Source organism: Mesoplodon mirus (genome assembly GCF_964341445.2).
Source record: "Mesoplodon mirus genome assembly, chromosome: 5".
Taxonomy (NCBI): Eukaryota; Metazoa; Chordata; class Mammalia; order Artiodactyla; family Ziphiidae; genus Mesoplodon; species Mesoplodon mirus.
The window spans coordinates 121,579,639-121,602,727 of NC_138980.1; the positions used below are offsets into that span (position 1 = coordinate 121,579,639).

The 23,089-nt window shown below is 38.0% G+C and overlaps 1 protein-coding gene across 2 annotated transcripts in view; it reads left to right on the plus strand.

The window, feature by feature from the left end:
• DMGDH (dimethylglycine dehydrogenase) overlaps positions 1 to 23,089 on the plus strand; it is a 61,766-nt gene extending 38,677 nt beyond the window's left edge. The window contains exons 14-16 of one of the 2 annotated variants that reach the window (XM_082621733.1): positions 488 to 547; positions 15,114 to 15,248; positions 22,685 to 23,089. In XM_082621733.1, coding sequence (XP_082477859.1) covers positions 488 to 547; positions 15,114 to 15,248; positions 22,685 to 22,831 — 342 coding nt within the window. In that variant the 3' untranslated portion in view covers positions 22,832 to 23,089. Of the gene's footprint in view, positions 1 to 487; positions 548 to 15,113; positions 15,249 to 21,893 lie in introns of both variants that reach the window. The other variant, XM_082621732.1, reaches the window with a different exon arrangement.

Genomic DNA, 23,089 nt, shown 5'->3' on the forward strand with positions numbered 1-23,089 from the left:
AAAGATTGAGATTCAATCTCTATTTTTCCTTTTCCCTCTCCTGAACTCTGTAGAAGCCATTTTCCTATCACCTGCTTTTTCCTCTACTTATCCCAATTTCTGGATGATTGTAAGATAAGTAAATTACTTAATACCTTTTCAAAACCTATTTATGTAAAATTATTAGATAAAAGCTTCTGAAAGTCTTGTTTCTGGGAAGACATCATTGTTGTGGTATCCCTCAGATGTTTATTATACAAAGAGAGCCTTGGAAACAAACTGTGAATTTTAGTTTCCAATTTGCTATTGAAATAACAGTATTTGCTGAAAGGCTACATTTGAATTTTAGATTTAAAAAAATTACTTTGACTCCAGTCCACAATTTTCCTTTTTCAGAATCTATATTCATAGTGAAAAAGTGTTCTTCCCTAAAAAGTATATATGAAAGTGATGTTATTAAAACAATTTGCACTCATCTAAGATTTAAAATGTGTGTTTTCCCTTTTAGATGAACTGTGATACAAATCCCTTGGAAGCTGGACTGGGATATTTTGTAAAGCTAAATAAGGTATGTTTACATTCCAAAGTGTACTTGAAGTAAATCTTAAAATTATGCTGTTTCATGACAAGGCCATGCTTTAAAATTTAGCCAAGTATGATTATAGGACACATGAGTTGAACATATATAGTAAGCATTGCTCATATTAAATTTGTCAAAATTTGATATTAGTTCAAACAATTGCAATGTGCTTGTAGATGTAAGATAGCAGAATCCAGCAACTTTAAAGACTAGATCTAAATTCTAAGATTAAAAATCAGTAAGGATAAGATGTCAGCAGACACTCTTGTAAATCTTGGTGACTTGTGAAGTCACAATTAGCTAATGAGACATACTGCATTCATTGACTCTCCCTGGGTGCTCACAGCACATAGAAGCAGCCTCGCCCCAGCAGATCTATCCATCTGCTATTGAGCATCTTTGTATGTAACTGCAACATCTGCGTATAAGCAAACTGACACATTTCAAATATGTTCAGCATAAAACAAGTATTACTGAGAAGCCAATACAGGCCCAAAGAATCATAACTGATATGAACATTCCAAAGGGAACCCCTGCATCAGTGGTTCTCAAACAGATAGCGTCAGCATCACCTGGGAGCTTGTTACAGATGCAAATCCTTAGGTCCCAGCACAGGCCTACTAAATCAGAATCCCTGGGGGTCGGGCCAAGAGATCTGTGTTTAACAAGCTTCAGGGGATTCCGATGCACCTAAAGTTTGAGAAACACCACCCTACCTAATTATTGTGGAAAAGCATATTATGAGGCCAATTTATTACAGCCTAGCTCATCTATACAAATCCCACAAATATAAATGAGGTTATTCCACTGTTATGGTCTGAATGTTTGTGTCCCTCCAAAATTCATACGCTGAAGCCCTAAGCCCTGTGTGATGCTATTTGGAGGCGGGGCCTTTGGGAGGAAATTAGTTCAGATGAGATCATGAGGTGGGACCTACATGTTGGGATCAACGTTCTTATGAGAAGAAGAAGAGAGATCAGAGGTTGCTCTCTCTCTACCATCTGAGGACAGTGAGAAGGCGCTGTCTGCCAGCCAGGAAGAGGAGGCTCATGGGGGAACCAAACTGGCTGGCACCTTGATCTTGGACTCACCAGCCTCCAGAACTGTGAGAAGTAAACTCCTGTTGTTTCAGCAACTCCATCTGTGCTCTTTTGTTATAGCAGCCTGAGCTGATTCAGACACCTATTAAGCGGTGTCTCAGTTACTATAAGAGAACTTAATGGAGGTACAGTTAGCAGTAATATTGAAGGATAAGGATGGCAGCTGCTTTCACTCAGGATATTTGTTAGAATTCCAAAATTCCTGTTCTGGCCTGCCTTAGGTGCTAATCAGCTAAAGTAAAGGCTGTTTCCCCATTCTATGGAAATATGTGAACACATGAATATGAATCAGGCTAAGGAAACTTTTTTAATGCCCCTGAATCAGTTCCCAAATTCTAAGCTAAGATATTAACATAAACATGTATATTTATAGCATTAGATTTTAGGAAAAAAAGAACCTCCTAAAGGGTTTTAAAGGCAATATCTTTCTGTGCATTCTCCCCGTGACTTTTATTTTTATGATGTACCATCTGCCTCCAGACCAGAGAAAGCAGGTGCTTGAAGTTTGGGCAGAGCCTAGCAGCAGATTGCTCCTTCTGATAACAGAAGTCTTGGTTTAGCTTTGTAAAATAAGGGTGAAAATGACCTGACTCCTGAAAGCACTAAAGTTCTGTTGTTGGTCACCAATAGGTAAATACATAGCTGACTTTTTTGCTTCAGTGTTTGGGTATTATTGTTTGGGAATAAGGCACAAACAATCTCTTCATGTTGAAAATGGATTTTTAAAGCTCTCTTTATGATTATAAGCAGGTGTAGTGTGGATTGCATATTTATTAGTTCCTTTAAATTATTTCAATAGCCAAAGCTCAGCTCAAAACTAAGTAATTTAATAGATAATGATTTTGATTTATGGTATATTTTTATGATTTCTGTATTGTTGGTTCTCATTTTGGTGTCATAAAGTTAATTTCTAATACTTTCATTGGGTGACGGTCCATGTAGCACAAGGATCTGGACCTAATCAAGCCAGTCTTTTTTAATTACCATGACTCAGGTCATTAGTGGGCATCAAGCTAACTGTAGCGATGCTTGCTAATTTCCAAGACAGGTGAGTAGGTTGGATCAACTTTGTTTCAAGCCTATTTGGTGGTCTCACAACAATTTTATCTTAGTTTTGTAGCAGTCTCTAATGTAAAACAGGTTCCTGGAAAACTTATTTATATTATAAACTGAACTGTGTCACTTGGTAATTCAAGTCCTGTGCCTCAAAACAAAAATGTTACCCAACCTGGCTTCATACAACATTTTAAAGAATAATATAATGCAAGTCCATATTGCTTTGGAAAATTGATGTTATAGGAAAACTGAAGCAGCAAATACAGGGGAATATTTGTATTTAATACCAATCAGAACAAAACAAAACCCTAAATCCTGACATTTCACAATATTTTAAAATCAATTCTTTTCTTATCCTTCAAAGTAAATATGTAGACTTCCCTGCTCGGCCCTTAAGTGTTTCCACAGTGACTGTGTAAGCCATAATATGAAGAGAAATATAGAGATGCAGGCTGTGTCAGAGTTAGGAGGACCACTGGAGATCACGCAGCACCACCTCTTCATTTGAGGATGAGGAAACTGAAGCACAGAGAAGTGACCTAGGTGCTGTCCTGTGTGTTGGCCCAGGTTGAACTCTGACCTCCCTGCAGTGCTGTTTCACCCACCACTTTTCCCAGCCAAGTCCTTTCCCATAATGGGCTTATCGGCCTTGAAAAACTGCCTCCAAATTTTCTGGCAACATGTATCATAGAATCTGCATGGCTACATTTTATCGATGAATACCTCCCACAGTTATGTTTCTGTTATAAGTAATTTTGTGTTTTGTGGTAGGATCAGAATAGCTGCTTTGGCCATTTTAAGAAGGAAAGTGGGTGGGTGAGGAGATGGACCATCTGACCTTATTAGACTGAACTGTGTTCTTATCAAAACTGGTACAAAAGTAGGGAAAAGAAGACTGGAGTATTGGAGACATCTCAGATCGTAAAGATGGCATTTGCCTTCCTTGACTCTTAGAGTTGTCTGAGCCTTGGTCTCCCTATAGTGTGGGCTTATGTGAAGCAAATACGGACGTGTGTGTACATTCATTCATCTAGTCAACATTAATTAAGTACCATTTATTAAACACCTCGCTAGGTCTAAAAGTTAAAGATACAGCTCCTGATGGCTCTCAGATCTCATGAAGCTTGGAACAAATGGAATTTTGGGAACTAAAGCTGTAGGATGCATTCTTAACCTTAATTCTGAAAATACTGTTCTTCATGAGGAGGGTTGTGTAGTAGCGCGTTATCAGTACTGTCTTGTAAAGAGTGAGCATAGGGTCCTGACAGGAGGCGTTAAGCACAACTGTGAAACAGGTAAAAATAACTGAATATTTCCTGTTAAGTCTTCTCAGCTAAAACCCCTTTACCTGAAACAAGTCATATCATTGTGCTTAATAGTATTATAATTTGTTCCAGAGGAAGTTACTTTTGGGGGAAAAAATTAGTGGCTTTTTTTTTTTAGTTGGAAATGAAAGAAATGCATTAATTAAAAGCAAAAGGAAAATCAGCTGCCTTAGGTTGCAGTCATAAGTATTCTTGGAATTTTCCTCTTGGAATTACTGAATCTATCCATTTCCAGATAACCCCCAGCCAAGAGCCACAGAGAATCAAATACTAAGGGTAATGTGTTAAGAGCAGAAGAATTTTTTTTTTCTGTAAGATCCCCCCAACCTTTCTCTCTCTCCCTCTCTTTTCCTGTCTTGAGCTTCTAACCAGCAGAAACAGAATAAAACATGATATCTATTAACCACAACTTAGAAGACAGTATTGATTCTAGAAATTACAGGGTCTCTTTTTTTTTTTTTTTTTTTTGTTGGTACGCAGGCCTCTCACTGTTGGGGCCTCTCCCGTTGCGGAGCACAGGCTCCGTGTCCCCCTACATCGACAGGTGGACTCTTAACCACTGCGACACCGGGGAAGCCCCAGGGTCTCTCTTTAAGGAAAGATGATTTAAAGCATAACCATTCAGTAAGCAAAGCAAAACAAAAGGATGGTAAAGAGGCAAAACCCTCACCACCAGCCCGACTGCATCCAAGTATTCAATAAATATTAGTATTAGTAAAACATTGAAGTGGAAATAAATCATTGTTCACAGAAAACCAGTTAGAAAGGAATTTCTAGTATGTGATGGTGGTGAAAGTACCCAGCTCTGGGGAAATTTTAGGTAAATGGTAATAAGATTTGAGGAGGCAAAACATTTTCAGCGACTCTCAGTCCTGGCTGCATGTCACAATCATCTGAAGTAGGATTCCTTTATTCATGCAATCCTTTAAAAAATCCCAAGGCTCAGGCTGCATCCCAGATCAATTAAAAAAGAAGAGCTGGGGTAGAGACTCAGGCAGCAGTATTTTTTTTTTTAATTCCCCAGGTGATTCCAAAAAAGACTGAGAATGATTGTTTTTAGGCCAGTGATTTTCAACTGGCTGAATGTTACCATCTTGAAGAACTTAAAAGAAAAATTACCTGATGCCTTACCCCCAGTGGTTCTCAAAGTGTGGTTCACAGATCAGGAGCATCAATGTGACTTCAGGATTTATTAGAAATGCAAGTTATCGGGCACCATTCCAACCCCCAAAATCAAACTCTGGGGCTGGGGCTGGCAATCTGTTTTAACAGGCCCTCCACGTGATTCTGATGAGCGCTGAAGTTTGAGAACACAGACCTGCCCAAACCAATTGGATCAACCCTGGGGGTAGGGTCTGGTTTCTTGTTTTTATTATGCAATGAAGATTGAGAACCACTCTCTTAGTTATTTTAACCTCATACCTGCTTATGGTCCTATGCATAAACAGGAAAGCAGAAAAACATCCTGGTCAGACAATTGGCTACCACTTAATATATTCTGTCCCAAATCTTTTTCTTTTTTTGAATGGATTTTTAAAAAAATATCACCAAGTTCTAGCTCTGTGACCTTGGAAAAGCTATTTTACTTCATTTTCCATCTGGGATTGCTAGTCTGTAAAATGAGGGCTCCCTTCCATGTCTAAAATTCTATGAAATACCACCTTGCAGAGTGGTTGAAGACACTTGCTATGTTATCTGTATGAGCCACACGATTGTATTATTTTAATTAAGCCATCCTTCGTCTCTTACCCATTTCTGTTGCTGAATGATAAAAGGAGAAAAAAAGAAAAGGGGGGAAAAAAGGAAGTAAAATCTAGTCTGAGATCTAGTTTAGCATTCTTGAAACATCTGTCAGAGCACATTAAACTAAAAACCATTGAATCATTATCCTCATATATATCCAATTTCTGTTATGAAACAATACTCTGTTTCCAGCCTAAAAGCTTAACTGTGCTATTTAGCTGACTGCTTTCTAATTTGGAAGTCTATGGAAACTCTGGGCTAGGAATGAATTGAAGTAATTCTTTAGATTGCTTTTGTTTTATTGTTATTATTTTAACAGCTTAACATGCAATAAATTGACATTTAAAGTATACCAGCTAGACACTCAGATCTGTAGAACAAATAAATTAACGTGTATCCTATTGCTAGTATTGCATATATCTGCATGAATAGAATACCAAATACAAAGGTAGAACAAGTCCAAAGTCAGGAAATAAAATTTAAAAATATTTCATGTCATTCTAGAGATACGGAAGATCAAAGAATGTCATCTGCATGATAAAATGATGATCCTACTAAGCATCAAAGAACAGACAAGCTGATATCAGGAAATTTAAGAGAAATATTATTAATAACTAAAATTACAGTTGCATTAGCAGCTCTATAAACAGATGGCACATATAGGAAAGATGAAAAATATAACATGTAAACTCAGTGCACAAATGGGGCAAAGGGAATAAAATTTAAAAATGGAACTTGGAGGGGATATATGTATACATATAGCTGTCTAATAGTGACTTTCAAAGAGCAGAAGTTTTTAATTTTTGAATTTTTAAAGTTCTTCTCAATTTGTTCTTTTGTGGATCATGCTCTTCATGTTGTATCTAAAAAATCTTTGCCTAACCCAAAGTCACAAAGATTTTCTGCTGTTTTCTCCTAGATGTTTTATCATTTTTTTTAGAGCTGTGATTCATTTTTAGTTAATTTTTCTACCTGGTAAAAGATATGGATTGAAATTTATTTTTTAGCATATAGATGTCCATTTGTTTACAGCACCATTTGTTGAAAAAGGCTATATGTTCAAATGGCATTGCCTTTGTACCTTTGTCAAAAAACAGTTGTCCATATATGTTTAGGTCTGTTTCCGGACTCTACTGTGTTCTATTGACCTATTTATCTTTCTTGATAATGATACCATACTGTCTTGATTACTGTAGCTTAAATCAGGTTGTGATAGTCCCGCAACTTTGCTGTTCTTTTACAATGTTGTTTTAGTTATTGTACGTCCTTGGAATTTCCATGAATCAAAAAGCTTGCTGGGATTTTGACTGGAATTGCATTGTATCTATAGGTCAGTTCAAGTCTTCTAACTCATGAATGAGGTATATCTCTCTGTTTATTTAGGTAATCTTTAATTCCAAAGATGTTTTGTAGTTTATAGTTCTTGCATATCTTTTTACAGATCTATCCTTAAGTTTTTTTGTTTTTGTTTTTGTTTTTTTCCGGTACGCGGGCCTCTCACTGTTGTGGCCTCTCCCGTTGCAGAGCACAGGCTCCGGACGCGCAGGCTCAGTGGCCATGGCTCACGGGCCTAGCCGCTCCGCGGCATGTGGGATCTTCCCAGACTGGGGCACGAACCCGTGTCCCCTGCATCGGCAGGCGGACTCTCAACCACTGCACCACCAGGGAAGCCCAGTATTTTGTATTTTGATACTACTGTAAATGGCATTTTAAATTTCAAGTTTCAGTTGTTTACTGCTAGTGTATAGAAAACAATGGGTTTTGTATATTGATCTCACATTCTGTAACTTTGTTAAACCCACTTAGTAGTTCTAGTACTTTTTTGTGTAGTTCTCTTTTTTCTTTTTCTTTTTTTTTTTTTTTGTAGATTCCATTGGATTTTCTACATGAACAATTGCGTTGTATGAAAATGAAGCTTTTCTTTGTCTCTTTTCTAATCTGGATTCCTTGCAGTTCTTTTTCTTGCCTTATTGTACTGGTTAGATCCTCTACTTGTTGAAACTGCAACAAAGTTAAGTAGAAGTGGTAAGAGCAGACACGCTTATCTTGTTTCCTGATTTTAGATGGAAAACATTCATCATCACCATCAGTCTTTCATCATTAAGTATGATGTTTGCTCTAAGTTTTTCATCGAGTAAGTTGTAGGTTTTTCATAGATGCTCTTTATCAGGCTGAGGACATTCCTTTCTGTTCTTAGTGCTAAAAGTTTGGGTTTTTTGTTTTTTGAATTAGGAATATTAGATTTTGGCAAGTGCTTTTTCTGCATCCATTGAGATAATCATACAGTTTTTCTTTTTTACTTTGTTATATGATGAATTACATTTATTCTCAAATGTTAGCCCAACTTTAATTTTGGCATAAAACCCACTTAGTAATGATGTATTATGTTTTTCTATGTTATTGGATTTTATTTGATAATTTTTAAAAGAAATTTTGTAGCTACATCCTACTTATAGGATATGTTACAGCTTGCAATTATTTTGTTCATTTTTCTTGATCTTTTGACATAAACTTCTTGAGTAGAGTTTCTGGCAATACAAAATACATCTTGTTTACCATTTTATCCCCAACACTTATCAGGGCTGGCACATAGCAGATGCAGATAATGCCAGAGAAGTACTGGGACCTCATCAGGAAGGGTCTCATCTGCCAGGCTAGGAAATTTGGAGTGTATCCTGGAGACACTGAGAAACCTTTGAAGGATTTTGAGTAAGGAGTGACATTCTGGTGATGGAAAACAGATTAAAAGGGAATTATCCCGGTGACTGGAAGATCACTTTACCCAATTATTGAAGAAATCTAGTGGAGAGATGTTGAGGGCTTCAACTAAGGCAGTGGCCATAGGATAGAGAAGAAAGAGGTATGAGTGATAATAAAAAGGTAGGCTGGAGACCACATGAAGGACTATTTGTGAAGGGAGTGGAAAGTAGGATCTAGGATACTGTTAATGAACTAGGAAGCACAGGTGGGATGTGATTCAGAGGTTGGAAGGACTTGGGAGGCTATAGAACAGCCAAATGGAGAGTCTCAGTGGCAGCTGAGCACGTTGGTTTGGAGACCTCTGCTCTGAAAGTATGGATTTGGATCATTGATATATAGATGGCAATTAAAGCCAGGGGAGTGCTGGGACCCCTCTTCTATAGCACTCTGTACTTATCTCTATCATGATATTTTTACACCCCATAATACTGGCTGCCTCCTTAGCTAGACTCTGAGCTCCTTGGGGACAGAGGTCAAGAATCCTCAGGGCTGGTTCTGTGTCCAATAATTCGTACGGGTTAGTAAGTATTTGAAGGGTCTGAACCATGGCTCTGCCACTAACCTAAAACTAACGTTGCTTAACCTAAAAGCACTTCAGTTTTATCAACTGTAAAATGAAGAAAATATCCACCTTATAAGTTTGTTATAAATATTAGATGAGCTAAAGAACATTTGATACCTCAATAAATGTTAGGTCCCTTCCATCTTATTGAATGGAATCTAAAACAAATCTTTTATGGAAAACCAACTATAGATAAAACTCTTTCAGTTTTTTGAAGACTCCAGCTTCATTTCTTTGTGTTTTTCTTATTTCCTTTAAGAAATAAATAATAATTATTTACTTTGCATTTAGGCTTGAGTGCTCTCCTTAAAACACCAAATGGGCAATTGTTCTTCACTGTAGTCTAGAGAGATGAAAGCTATTATTGAAAACTCTTATGTTCTAATTGTTGCTAATGCAGTTAAGCATAAAAGTGCATCTGAATCCCTTTGCTGTACACCTGAAACTAACACAACATTGTTAATCAACTATGCTTCAATTAAAAAAAAAAGTACATCTGACAAAGCCACAAGTCAATTCCACTGTTTTCCTGTGAATCTTAAGACTCAAAGACTGAAAAGTAAATATTTTCTTAATATTGAATCTAGTAAAAGTCATAAAACACATAATGGGGGCTATTTTCCTTTTGAAACATCTAGTTTGGTTTGGATGCTAATTAACGAATTATTGGCCTGGCTTGGGAATCATATTTTAAATATTTTATCCAGGTTTCAGTGTATCCATGCCTTTCTTTGGGTTAATAGAGTCCCTTTTCTAGTTATATTAAAGACTTTTTTGAGAAGGAATACTTAATTGATTAGTGGTTTTGGTTAGAAAAATGCTAGATAAATTGTTTTAAATTGCCAAGAGCAGAAAATAAAAACTGTGAATGTGAGAGTATTCATTTCCAGTCAATAATAGACTGGACTTGCTACACTCGTAATTTAATAGTTTGCTAATAAAGAGAGAAATTGTGGTTATTATAAACTTACATGGAATGTTACAAAGTTCTGCATAGAGGAAAAGGAAGCAAGAATTGGGAAGCCTGGATTCGAGGTTTGGTAATAACTCACTTTGTCACTTTGGGCAAGAACGTTAACTCTGGGCCTTAATTTTCTCATATGAAAAATGACCTTGGACTAAGTTTCCTGCCTGCTTAAAAACTATGATTCTAACTGTGTGACTATGAAATGAATGATGGTATAATCTGTCTTGATGGGGTGGTGGGTCGGTCAGATCCATACCCCCAAATAAACGAATCCAGTATATGGCTTCATCAGTTTCACTGCGAGGCAAACACAGATGCACCTGGTATTTGACAAATGACCAGAGAAAGTTAAGGTTCACATGGACCACAGGTTAGTCAGGGCCACGACGTGCTTTCCAAAGGGAGTCCCATGAGGACTGTTTTTAATGAATGATTCCTGGCCTCATTTTAAATAAGGAGCTTTTCAAGAATGTGTTGAGGGACAGTGGCAGAAATCTATCACCCAGATTTTCATCTCTGCTCTGCCACTGACAATAGCTGGTGACCACCGGGTCTCTCTGCAGCTCTCTTCAGGTCTGCAAACATGGGAGCATGATTCCACAACCAGTGCTGTGCCTGGTTTCTAAGGGGGGCTTTCTTAGGACCCAGGATGTTACATTGATTCTCTTATGCCTTTGGAAACATTTGACATTTAGATTAAAAGGATTTCGGCCAAAAATTCAATCAAACTGATGACTGCTTTGAATTTTCTGATGGATTTTGACTCTAAATATGGAACAGAAGAGGCCCCAAACTAGGTTTTTATCAGTTCTCTCCTGGTCTGTAAGAGCCCACCGCCCTGAGTTCGTATCAGAACCTTCCTTCCACTGCTGCTGTCGAATTCACTTTAACTACACATCTGAAAACTCTCCATTGCTCTGAGAATCCCAACCCAAAATATTCTGGTTTAATGTATTTCATTTCCATGTGCTTTTCGATAATATGTGTGCTTTTAATAAAGCTAGTGAGAGATGAGGAGTTACATTTCACTTAAAATCGAGTTAATGTTTTCATCTATGTGGATATTATATTTAGGATGCATCACAGGTGGCTGCTTTAATGGCTCTTACTGCTTCTCAAAAATTAATAGATTAGAGGGCTTCCCTGGTGGCACAGTGGTTGAGAGTCCGCCTGCCGATACAGGGGACACAGGTTCGTGCCCCGGTCCGGGAAGATCCCACATGCCACGGAGTGGCTGGGCCCGTGAGCCATGGCTGCTGAGCCTGCGCGTCTGGAGTCTGTGCTCCGCAACGGGAGAGGCCACAACAGTGAGAGGCCCGCGTACTGCAAAAAGAAAAAAAAAAAAATTAAATTAAATTAAAAATTAATAGATTAGAAATATAAGCCAAAATTATTTTAAGGTATAATCTCAGTGCCCCAGAAGTGTTTCTTAAAGACATTAACAGCTATTTATATAGTTAATTTGGTAGTGACTCATTAAGAAATACATTTCTGTTCTCAGGTAATCCTGAAGGCACCAATTTTAATCACAGCACTTAACCTTCAGACACATTTTCCTCTCTCATTTATAAATAATAACTGTATAATAAAGTCTACAATCTTGGGAGGAAAGCCAAGCAAAATGAGAATGAAATGCTATCACCCTACTTTTAAATCTTCCCAAGTCAGGCCCAAGGTTAGCTTGGGAAGGGAGAATTGTCTCAAGGGGCAGGTGTCACCTCTTATCTGTGTTTTAAGTATGTGTTCCTTACTTTTAATTAGGTTTTTTTGTTGTTGTTGTTTGAGTATTGTTTTCATTCATGTCTAAGGACGATATTGCTGACAAGATCACTTCCTAATTCAGGGATATACAGATATAGAGGTTAACTTTCATTAATATTAACCTTCAGGGTGTTTTCAGATCCTTTCACGTAGTACAAAAATATTATTGTGTAGTGAATGTCATTCAAGATAGGTTAGGCTACCTAGAAATAATTTTTTAATTAATTAATTTTTTATTGAAGCATAGTTAATTTACAGTGTGTTAGTTTCAGGTGTACAGCAAAGTGATTCAGTTATACATATATATGTATTCTTTTTCAGATTCTTTTCTCACATAGGTTATTACAGAATACTAAGTAGAGTTCCCTGTGCTATACAGTAGGTCCTTGTTTTTATCTATTTTATGTATAGTAGCGTGTATATGTTACTTCCAAATTCCTAATTTATCCCTCCCTCCCTCCTTCCCCTTTGGTAACCATAAATTTGGTGAGTCTGTTTCTGTTTTGTAAATAAGTTCATTTGTATCATTTTTTTTAGATTCCACATATAAGTGATATCATATATTTGTGTTTCAAAATAATTTAAAAGAAACATTCTTTAGAGTATTTACATCAGCTGTTCCTGCCAGTGATAGACTCCAGGCACAGCCATTTAAAAAATGCGTATGGATAAAATCTAAAGGTGCTGACTTACATAACCGAGCCTCAGGAAAGACCCTTAACTTTGTTGGGCCTTCTCTTCATCAGCTGGGGATAAAATGATCTGTCTTATAGGAATCTTAATGAGGATTAAATGAGCTCATGATTGTAAAGCCCTCAGCAGAGTGTCTGGAACATAGCAAGTGCCTAATACATTGTAAATATTATTAATATTACTTATTTACTACTTTAATTTTTGAATTAAATTAGTAACTTAATTAAATTAATAATGAATTAAATTATTTTTTTAATTTTTTACTATAACTTTTCTCTTTTAAAGGAAGTTTTCTGGGGTGCCCATCTTTCCTATTTCTTATGATTAACTGGTACCTTATGTTCCTGCTTAGACTTTGGTAAAATTATGAGTTTGGCAGAGTTAGACTCCCCTTCCAGCACTTCTTATCCCCCCCACCCCCATGGCATCCACACCAGCAGTTCTCACCCAGCACCCCTCAGAATCCCCATTTCTGAAAGCTTTGGATGCGTCCAGCTTTCACCACAGTCCCTCTGAAGGTGTGGCAGATATTGGCTTAAGAGGCTCAGTGAAGACAGCTCAAAATAGATGAAAAGAATGGGGCTGGGACTTCTGAGATCTTGGTTGAGTGTCTTTGGCTAAATTAACTCACTTCTTTTAGACCCCAAATTCACCATCTATGGATTGTTGGGAAGATTGACTTAAAAGCGCAAGGACTTTTGGAGAAGGGTATGCAGACAGTAGTTATCATGAAGCCTCATCTTTCAAACTCAGTTCAAGCTGCTTCCTCTATAAAACTGTTGCTGACAGACTGCTGCTCCAGCCCCCCTCTCGCCCTAGATAGAACTGATCATACGCCTTCTTGACCTCCCACTGTACATGCCCCTATCATAGCAACTGTTTGTTTGCATTTCTGCCTTAGACATGCATTAGACATTTTTTGTTTTAAATTTCCAGAATGTTGTGATTTTCACACTCTCATAAAACACACAGAAGCAACAGTGAATCATGTTTCAAATTGGTATAGCTGATTTGTATACTATCGCTGTCATATTCTACCATGTTTCCGGTAATCTCAAATCATTCTTTTTTCCTCTGATATGTTAAAACCTTGAGGAGATAAAATAATTTCAGCGCTGGGCATACTGTGATGTGGAAGGAAGGGGTCACATCTCCTCAGGGACCTCCCAGAGGCTACAAGACCCTGTTGTATTTAGCTCTGAATATCCTGTATCTAGTATCTGATACATAGCAGGGGCATAACAACAGCTGAGTAAATAATTGAAAGAAAATTCTTTAATAGGGACTCAGGAGGACCCCAAACCTTCAAGATCTAAATGAATCTCTATCAGCAAAGATTCAGATTTCATAATAGGAGGTGAGGAAGCTATTCAGGATCTCCCAGCACTCCACAAGACACACTGTATAGTGCTTGGCCACTCCAGGATTGTGTGCTTTTCCACACGATAAAGTGTTTTTTTTTTCATTGCAATCATTGGCTTCCTATATAGATAAGAACACTAAAAAGCATCCCTTGTCATCATGTATCCATGATAGCAAGTCTTCTTTTTTTTTTTTTTTTTTTTGTGGTACGTGGGCCTCTCACTGTTGTGGCCTCTCCCGTTGCGGAGCACAGGCTCTGGACGCGCAAGCTCAGCAGCCATGGCTCATGGGCCCAGGCGCTCCGCGGCATGTGGGATCCTCCCGGACCGGGGCACGAACCCGTATCCCCTGCATCGGCAGGCGGACTCTCAACCACTGCACCACCAGGGAAGCCCGCAAGTTTTCTTTTAAAAATATACCAAGATAGCAAAAAAATTTTGTTGTAGCATTCTTTCTGTATTTAGATAAACATATTTTAACTATAATGAACTTTGGTTTGTTATGACTTGTGTTATCATGAATTTATCCTACATAAGAACTCAAATGAATCAAGCTCTTCCTGTGTTTTTTGTTTTGTTTTCCCCCAAAGGAAAAAAAAGGTTGAAAAGCGCAGCATTACAGAATAAGCTCTTTGATCAAAATGTCCTTGTTTGACTAATTTTGTAATCCAGGGCCCAGCATGATGTCTCCCACACAGTAGGAGCTCAATAAATTTCTTGAATAAACTAACGGTTCATTCATGCAACCCAGTAGGTTAATGCATCCCGGGGACCATTATTCTGAAGAAGGAAAAAATGTAGGCATTTTGGAGTTGCTTTGGCATCACATTTCAAAAAAGTGAATTTCCTTCTTAGCAAAGGCTTACTTTAGGTAGAAACTGAGTCGTGCCTTGCTCACTGCCCACCATTCCCACTGTCCAGAACCAGTAGATACAAGGGTCCCTTTCATAACCCACCATCTCAATATCATGCCTTACATTTTTCTGCCTAGGTAGTTCTGGTAAAATTGTTATCACAAGTTATTACCCTTAAGTCTAACCTCTTCTGAAAGAATAGGTGTCATTCAGGGACTAAGAAATATTTGTCTAGACGTTTGATCCAATCTGTATTTTTATTTAATGTGTAATTGGCAAGAAAACAGCAAAGACAAATTTAAATGCTTGCATCTCTAACCTTGTCACAGTGTCTGAGTATTCATTCATCATCATTATCTTGGATTCCTGCAGCCAGCAGACTTCATAGGAAAGCAAGCACTGAAACAGATTAAAGCCAAGGGGTTGAAACGGAGACTGGTCTGCCTCACCTTGGCAACGGACGATGTTGATCCGGAGGGAAATGAAAGCATCTGGTATGGTGGCAAGGTGAGTGCTGAGGACCCATAGCGAGGGGCCACTGCAGTGTTTCTGCAGCAGAAACTCCTTGTCTCTGTTTCCGTTTACAGTTTTTTGCTAGTTATTTATCTATTGGTGAGATGACACTCTTTTGAATTCTGAAGTGACATTCAAGAAACAGAAATTACTTAACTGAAAGGAAAATGAAATGCTGCTTATTTTGGAAAACATAATATTCTATATGGTTTAATGAAAGAAAATAAACTGCAGGACTTTAAATACATTGGACAATGAGGAAGGTATGATGTAAAAGGTAAAATGACCTCTTGGCTCACCACATCTATATCTGTGAATGCAAGAGAGATTTTATAAAGAATTTAGTATTCTGACTTAGTTTCTCAGGGATCTTTCAGGAGGAAACAAACAATTCATACCTTAGCACATTAGCAGAAAACAATTTCCAAATGAAAACATCTATGACAAAAGAGGGTTAAACCTTAGTAAATAAAGGGAAAAGTGGAAATCCTTTCATTCTTCAGGAGTAAGACTACCTTCTTCTGCCTTTGGGATGCTACATTTCACTGTCTTTCTTGGTCTTCAGTAAAGCCAGAGTTAGATAACCTATCAATAGAATTTCACTTCCTCCACTTTTTTTTTTTTTTTTTTTTTGTGGTACGCGGGCTTCTCACTGTTGTGGCCTCTCCCATTGTGGAGCACAGGCTCCGGACGCGCAGGCTCAGCGGCCATGGCTCACGGGCCCAGCCGCTCCGCGGCATGTGGGATCTTCCCGGACCGGGGCACGAACCCGTGTCCCCTGCATCGGCAGGCGGACTCTCAACCACTGCGCCACCAGGGAAGCCCCCTCCACTTTTTATGACTATTTGTAAAATCCAATTTGTCTCAATGTTTTGCTGTGTTTTGGCTGGTGTTATCAGGCAGGGTTATCAGGCAGGGACACTCAGCTTAGACCATGTGGCGACCACAGGGCCTTCAAGACTCATCTAAACATCTGCTCTGTGTTGAGCAGGGTCTGCTTGGTCAACACCCAAATACTCAGAGGTTCTATTCCCAGGTTGTTGTTTTTTTCCTTACACACTACAGCCTACTTAATACTTGTTTTCATTTTCCCCATCTCTTCAGTGACAAAACGAGCACTGGAGGAGGGAAGAGCCAGTGGTGTCAATCTCAGCCTTTGGATTACTAAAGATATGGCCATTTGGGCGGAGGCAGGGGTCAGTTTGACATGGAAATAACATCTACAGAGTTCCTACTAGTGCTGAATATTTTTATGTACTCTCATTTACTTTTTAAAAAATATTTATTTATTTAATTTATCTTGTTTATTTTTTTGTTTGCATTGGGTCTTAGCTGCGACATGCGGGCTCTTCATTGTGGCACGCGGGATCTTTCATTGCAGCGCTCAGGCTTCTTTCTAGTTGTGGTGCGCAGGCTCCAGGGCCCATGTGCTCTGTAGTTGTGGCACGTGGGCTCCAGGGCCTGTGGGCTCTGTAGTTTGCGGCATGTGGGCTCTCTCCTTGAGGCACGTGAGCTCAGTAGTTGTGGCACACAGGCTCCGTTGCCCCGTGGCATGTGGCATCTTAGTTCCCTGAACAGGGATTGAACCCACGTCCCCTGCATTGGAAGGCGGATTCTTTACCACTGGAACACCAGGGAAGTCCCTCTCTCATTTACTTTTACAACACCCCTCCCAGATATGTATGATCATTCCCATTTAAAGATGAGGCTTTGGGGCTCAGAGAGATTAAGTAATTTGCTTGAGGTTACACAGCTATGGCATGTGATTGACAAAGCTGATTTCTGACCCAGGTACAGTTGGACTTTGAATTCTTATCCTTTCTTCTAAGCCATGCTGAATACCCCCATTTGCTCTCTTCTTTGTCTCTGATGGCCCACTGTATTCTCCTAAGCACTTCATTATATACCCACAGTTCTTGCACATCTGAGTAACAGGTGGATGTTATAGTTTTAGATTCTGTGAAGCCAATAGATCTTTTCTCAGATCTGAAGCTCTTTCTCAAATGCCTCACCTTTAATTGTGTTGTTTGCTCTTCTGTTTGAACCATTCCTACTCTTACCTCCCGGTCTCCACTTCCTGCTTCTGTTCTAGATCTCTGGTTCAGCCCTCTTTTCTTAATATGTTCTTTCTCTGATTTAAGATTTGCCCACAATTTCCACTGATAACCATGTCTGCCATTAACTAACTGCTTGAGCCTCTCTGGGTCTCAGTGTTCTCACCTACAAAATGAAGCCACTGAGTGAGATAATGTCTAAGTTTCTTTCCACCTCTAATTAATTTTTCCCTGGTCATTACACTTCCCTCACCTCATCTTTTTGTTCTACGTTTTTCACTCTATTCTCATCCAACTATCTCAGTCTTCCTAATACGGTGTGCACTCATACTTCTACTGATAATCTGTCTTACTTGGCCATGGAATGAATGAGAAGCTCTGTCATAACATTCTGTATGCAACCCCACATCGACCATGATCAACTGACAGATTTTTAGTCATCTTAAATGTGACCATACCCAAGTTAAAAAACTGGAAACCTATACCTTAAACTTATACAATGTTATATGTCAATTGTATCTCAACAAAGCTGGAAAAAAAGAAGAACCCTGGATACCCAAGCTCCATTTTTTTTATTGAAGTATAATTGCTTTACACTGTTGCGTTAGTTTCTGCTATACAGTGAAGTGAATCAGCTATATGTATACATATATCCCCTCCAAGTTCCATTTTTAAATTTTATTCCCTTTGCCTCATTTGTGCACTGAGTTTACACATTATATTTTTCATCTTTCCTATACATGCCATCTGTTTATAGAGCTGCTAATGCAACTGTAATTTTAGTTATTAGTAATATTTCTCTTAAATTTCCTGGTATCAGCTTGTCTGTCCTTTGATGCTTAGTAGGATCATCATTTTATCATGCAGATGACACTCTTTGATCTTCCTTATCTCTAGAATGATATGAAATATTTTTTTATTTTTATTTCCTGACTTTGGACTTGTTCTACATCTTGTATTTGGTATTCTATTCATGCAGATATTTTCAGTGCTAACGATAGGGTACATGTTAATTTATTTGTTCAACAGATCTGAGTTCTAGTATGTGACAGCAATATTCTGGACACTAAGGATGCAGCAGTGAACAAAACAGACAAGAATCTCTGCCCCTGTGGAGCTTATATTCCAGGAGAGGGAGAGATAAACAATGAACATAAAATAAAATAAATAGCATGTCAGAGGACAATGAATACTTTGGGGAAAAATAAAGTCTAATTGGGAGATGGGCAGTGCTAGAGGGAGGGATTATGATTTTAAGTAAGGCTTTATATAAAAAAATCAAGGCATAAGTGGGCATGAGAGGGGCTTAAATTAGTTATAAAAGCAGCTTTGCTGGGAAGTAAGTTTTGAAGAAAAGGTTTTTGAGGAAGGAAGTTTGAAGAGTTTAGAAAGTCTTCTTTTTCATTATTAATAAAACAGGGACAGCCAAATATCATCCAATTTAAATTATGTTCCCTCTTTCAAAGGTTATTTACCATGTTATCTTCTCTAAGTCTGTTACAGGCGTCTTTAAGTCTCATAATTAGGAGAAGAATGAGACAAGGCTAAAAATAAGTGAGGATTGTTTACATTGGTAAAAAGAAGGCTGACATTTGATTTCACAAAGAATATGAGAATCTACTAGGCAAAGGGTGAGGGTTGTTTGTTCTTGTGATTCACTGAGCAAAACGAAGCAATGGATTTAATTGAATCTGGAAGACTTTAAGGTAGAATTATATAGAATTTATGCCAGGGAAAACCTTTCCCTGGAGACTTAGTAATAAGATAAAAGGAAAGGACAGTTTTCTAAAATACTTTGGACTACCAACCCCTGGATTAGAGAGAAATTAAAGGAGAAATGAAAGTAATCGAGCAGAAAGCAAAGCATTCAATAAATATTTTAAGACTAGCACTCACAAAATAAACATGCTATTTCTTTAAAGTTACTAATGCAGAAATAATTTCAAGAAGAATCACTGCTGAGATTTTGAGAGATGGGAAGGCCCAAGGAGATGGGGCGTGCAGTCTCTGAAGAGTGATTGTGGGTTTTTTATCCAGTGAGTTAGGGGATTTGACCAAGAGATTTGTTCAGGATTCTTCCTGTTTTCTTAAGATGCCCAAGAAAACCAGGTTAACTGTCCCAGAGCTCCAAACACAAATCTCTGTTTAAGAGACTCAGAAGTGAAACCAAAGTTATCGAGAGGGTCTTTCAAAAAAGCGATGATTAAAACTCCAGCCGCCCTGAGCCAAATCCCAGTTTTATATCACGGAAATATGATCTACAGGAGAAAAGCCATTTTGAAACATGTGTGTTATCTCAGCAATACCTTGGCAGTTAATAATCTGCCAGAGAGAAACTTTTACTAATGAATGCATTCACTTTTTTTTAATCACCATAACAAGTTCAGAAATTATACGGAGAACTTCTGATTTGGAGTTTCAACAAGATAATTAAAAACTGGGGCTACAGTGATAGGAGTCTGTACTTAATGTCATAAATACATAAGAGACTAGAAATGCTATAATATGACTTTTGACTGTCTTGAGCCCTTTGCTGAGGCAGCTGAAATATCACCAGGCTGATTCACGTCCATGGATGTTTTTGAGCAGCAGCTATAAGCAGCCACTGTGCTAGACAGTAAGGCTGTAAGGATTAGTGCAATGTTGCATAGCCAGGAGAAGCCGTTTTAAGTCAGGCTATGTATCATTTTGCTTTTGTTGTCTTCCTTTTACTTTTTAAAAATGTGGTGTTTACATATATACAATGGAATATTACTCAGCCATAAAAAGAAACAAAACTGAGTTATTTGTAGTGAGGTGGGTGGACCTAGAGTCTGCCATACAGAGTGAGCTAAGTCAGAAAGAGAAAAGTAAATACTGTATGCTAACACATACATATAGAATCTAAAAAAAAGGTTCTGAAGAACCTAGGGGCAGAATAGGAATAAAGATGCAGAATGGACTTGAGGACACGGGGAGGGGGACGTGTAAGCTGGGACAAAGTGAGAGAGTGGCATGGACATATATATACTACCAAATGCAAAATAGATAGCTAGTGGGAAGCAGCTGCATAGCACAGGGAGATCAGCTCATTGCTTTGTGACCACCTAGAGGGGTGGGATAGGGAGGGTGGGTGAGAGACACAAGAGGGAAGAGATATGGGAACATATGTATATGTATAGCTGATTCACTTTGTTATAAAGCAGAAACTAAACACCACTGTAAAGCAATTATACTCCAATAAAGATGTTAGGAAAAAAAACTGGTGTTTAAACCAGTATTGTAATTTTTTTGCATTTTACTCTGTTTTTCCTTTTCTTGCATCTTTTCCTTCAGATAAGAGGAGTTGTGGAAACCAGATCTAATCTTCTAATCAGGATTGTTATATCGATTTTTTTTTGGTAGCATAAAATTATTGTTTTCATCTCCTAAATTTTGATTCCTTGTTCAGTATTTTTCTCTGGTTTGCCATCCCAAGTTATCCTATTTCATCCTGTTAATTTTGATCATTCACACCGAACTCCACGTCTCCACTCATGTTGGAAAGTTTTATCCCCCTTCTCTACCCACCTAACTCCACCTACCTTCAAAATGTAGAACAAATCCTGGCTTACTTATGTTGCCTACCTTGGCTTCCTGGTTATTGTTTCTCGTGTCTGTATGTTAATTCCTCAACTAGGCAGGAAGCTCATGAGGGTAGGAACCAGACCTCTACTCATTCTCCAGAATGTCTAGCAAAATGTTTTGTACATGGTAGAGCTAGAGAGGGTAAAGTTAACATTTATTTAAGTGCCTAGCAATTACCAGGAATTGTTAAATCTGTATATATTCATATAGAAGATTCACTTCACATTGACAATGGATATATATATATATATATATATATATATATATATTTTTTTTTTTTTTTTCTTTTTGCGGTATGCGGGCCTCTCACTGTTGTGGCCTCTCCCGTTGCGGAGCACAGGCTCCGGATGCGCAGGCCCAGCGGCCATGGCTCACGGGCCCAGCCGCTCCGCGGCATATGGGATCCTCCCAGACCGGGGCACGAACCCATATCCCCTGCATCGGCAGGCGGACTCTCAACCACTGCGCCACCAGGGAGGCCCCCGACAATGGATATATTAATAGAGTTTAATTCAGCACTATTCTGGCAGGCCATTTTCTAAATGCCAGCAGGAACAGTTGACTAGATTTGCATTCGGATTTTTAGATTTTTCTCCTTTGTATCTATTATTGCCATGCTAGTTTGATGGAAGAGAATTTTTTTAAGTTCAAATTGAAAATATTTGATTCTTCTTCCTATCAGATCTCTTGGCATGAAACTGAGCAAAATAGTGCTAGGTATTAAGAAACTAGATGTAATTATTTAAAACTGAGAAATTTCAGAGCAACATGGATGTGTATTTTGAGAATTGTTTTTCATAAGTTTTAAACTTTCATTAAGCTTCTCAAAAAAGTGAAGTTTTCCTCCTAGTGTTATCCTCACAGACAGCATATCATAAACCTCTGTAAGTTGAACGTATCTTTTGAGAATTTTCATCTAAAGAGGAGGCACACAAAGCTGTGACCAAGATGCTGAGGATGGTAGGGTCTTGTTTTTCAGGTGGTTGGCAACACAACCTCCGGAAGCTACAGTTACAGCATCCAGAAGAGTCTGGCTTTCGCGTACGTCCCTGTAGAGCTAAGTAAAGTGGGACAACAAGTGGAAGTTGAACTATTAGGCAAAAATTACTCAGCAAGCGTCATACGAGAACCCTTGGTGTTGACGGAACCAGTCAGAAACCAGCTTCAGAAAAAAGGTGGAAAGGACAAAATTTGAAAAGACTTTGAGAAGGCAACTGAATTATGGTTGCTATGTGATTGTACTGAAAATGATAACTGATTTGCTGGGGAATAGGGGAAACCAAAAATTTATTTCAAAATCATCAGAATCTTAAAACCATTCTCTTGGTTTCTAAGCAAGATAGAATAATGGATGAGTGATTTACATTGTTGTTTCAGATGAAGAAATTTGAAGCTAATGTTTTTACTATTCTATATTGTTGTTTACGAAACTCAGCAAAACATTTAAGTGTTTGCTAACATACAATCATTATTACAACTGAAGTAGAAAACATTATATAATTTTAGAAACATTTGTATGTGGTTCTTGTTAGCTGAAAACAAATTATGTTTTACATAAAGACAAAAGCAGTATTGTTGATGGATTTACTTCATTGAAAAATACTAGTTGAATAAGGGATCATTTTAATTTTTCATAATATATCTAGGAAGAAAATAGTAAAATTTAATATTGGTATATGTAACATTTTTATTCAATTCCTTGAAATACTTACTTTCTTAATGACTTCCCTGAAAGCAGTTTTATGGGACGTCATTATTGTCCTTTCAAAGGTTGTTTTAGAAGAGAAATTGCAAAAAAGAACAGAGTCTTCCAAAGGAAATGGTACATGTAAACCTTCTGGGATGAAGCCGAAACATAAATTGTGCCAGTACAAACACAGTCTGAATACTGAACACCTCTCTTTGGGAAAGAATTAATGCAAGTTGACATCACATTGTGCCGTTCTGAATATCATTTCACAAGCATTTGACAAAGCAGGTCAAACAAGAGCTTTAAGAGCTGACAGGATTGCCCTTAATATTGTGTACAGCAAGAAAAGAAAGCCATTTAGAAATAATTCTTTGATGTACCTCTTGAAATTATTTGGGTTTAGTTGACAGAATAAATCAAATTTTTCATAAAAGTTAGTTTGTCATTTATCATTTGTTCTACACACACACTTGCTGCCTAGGAAA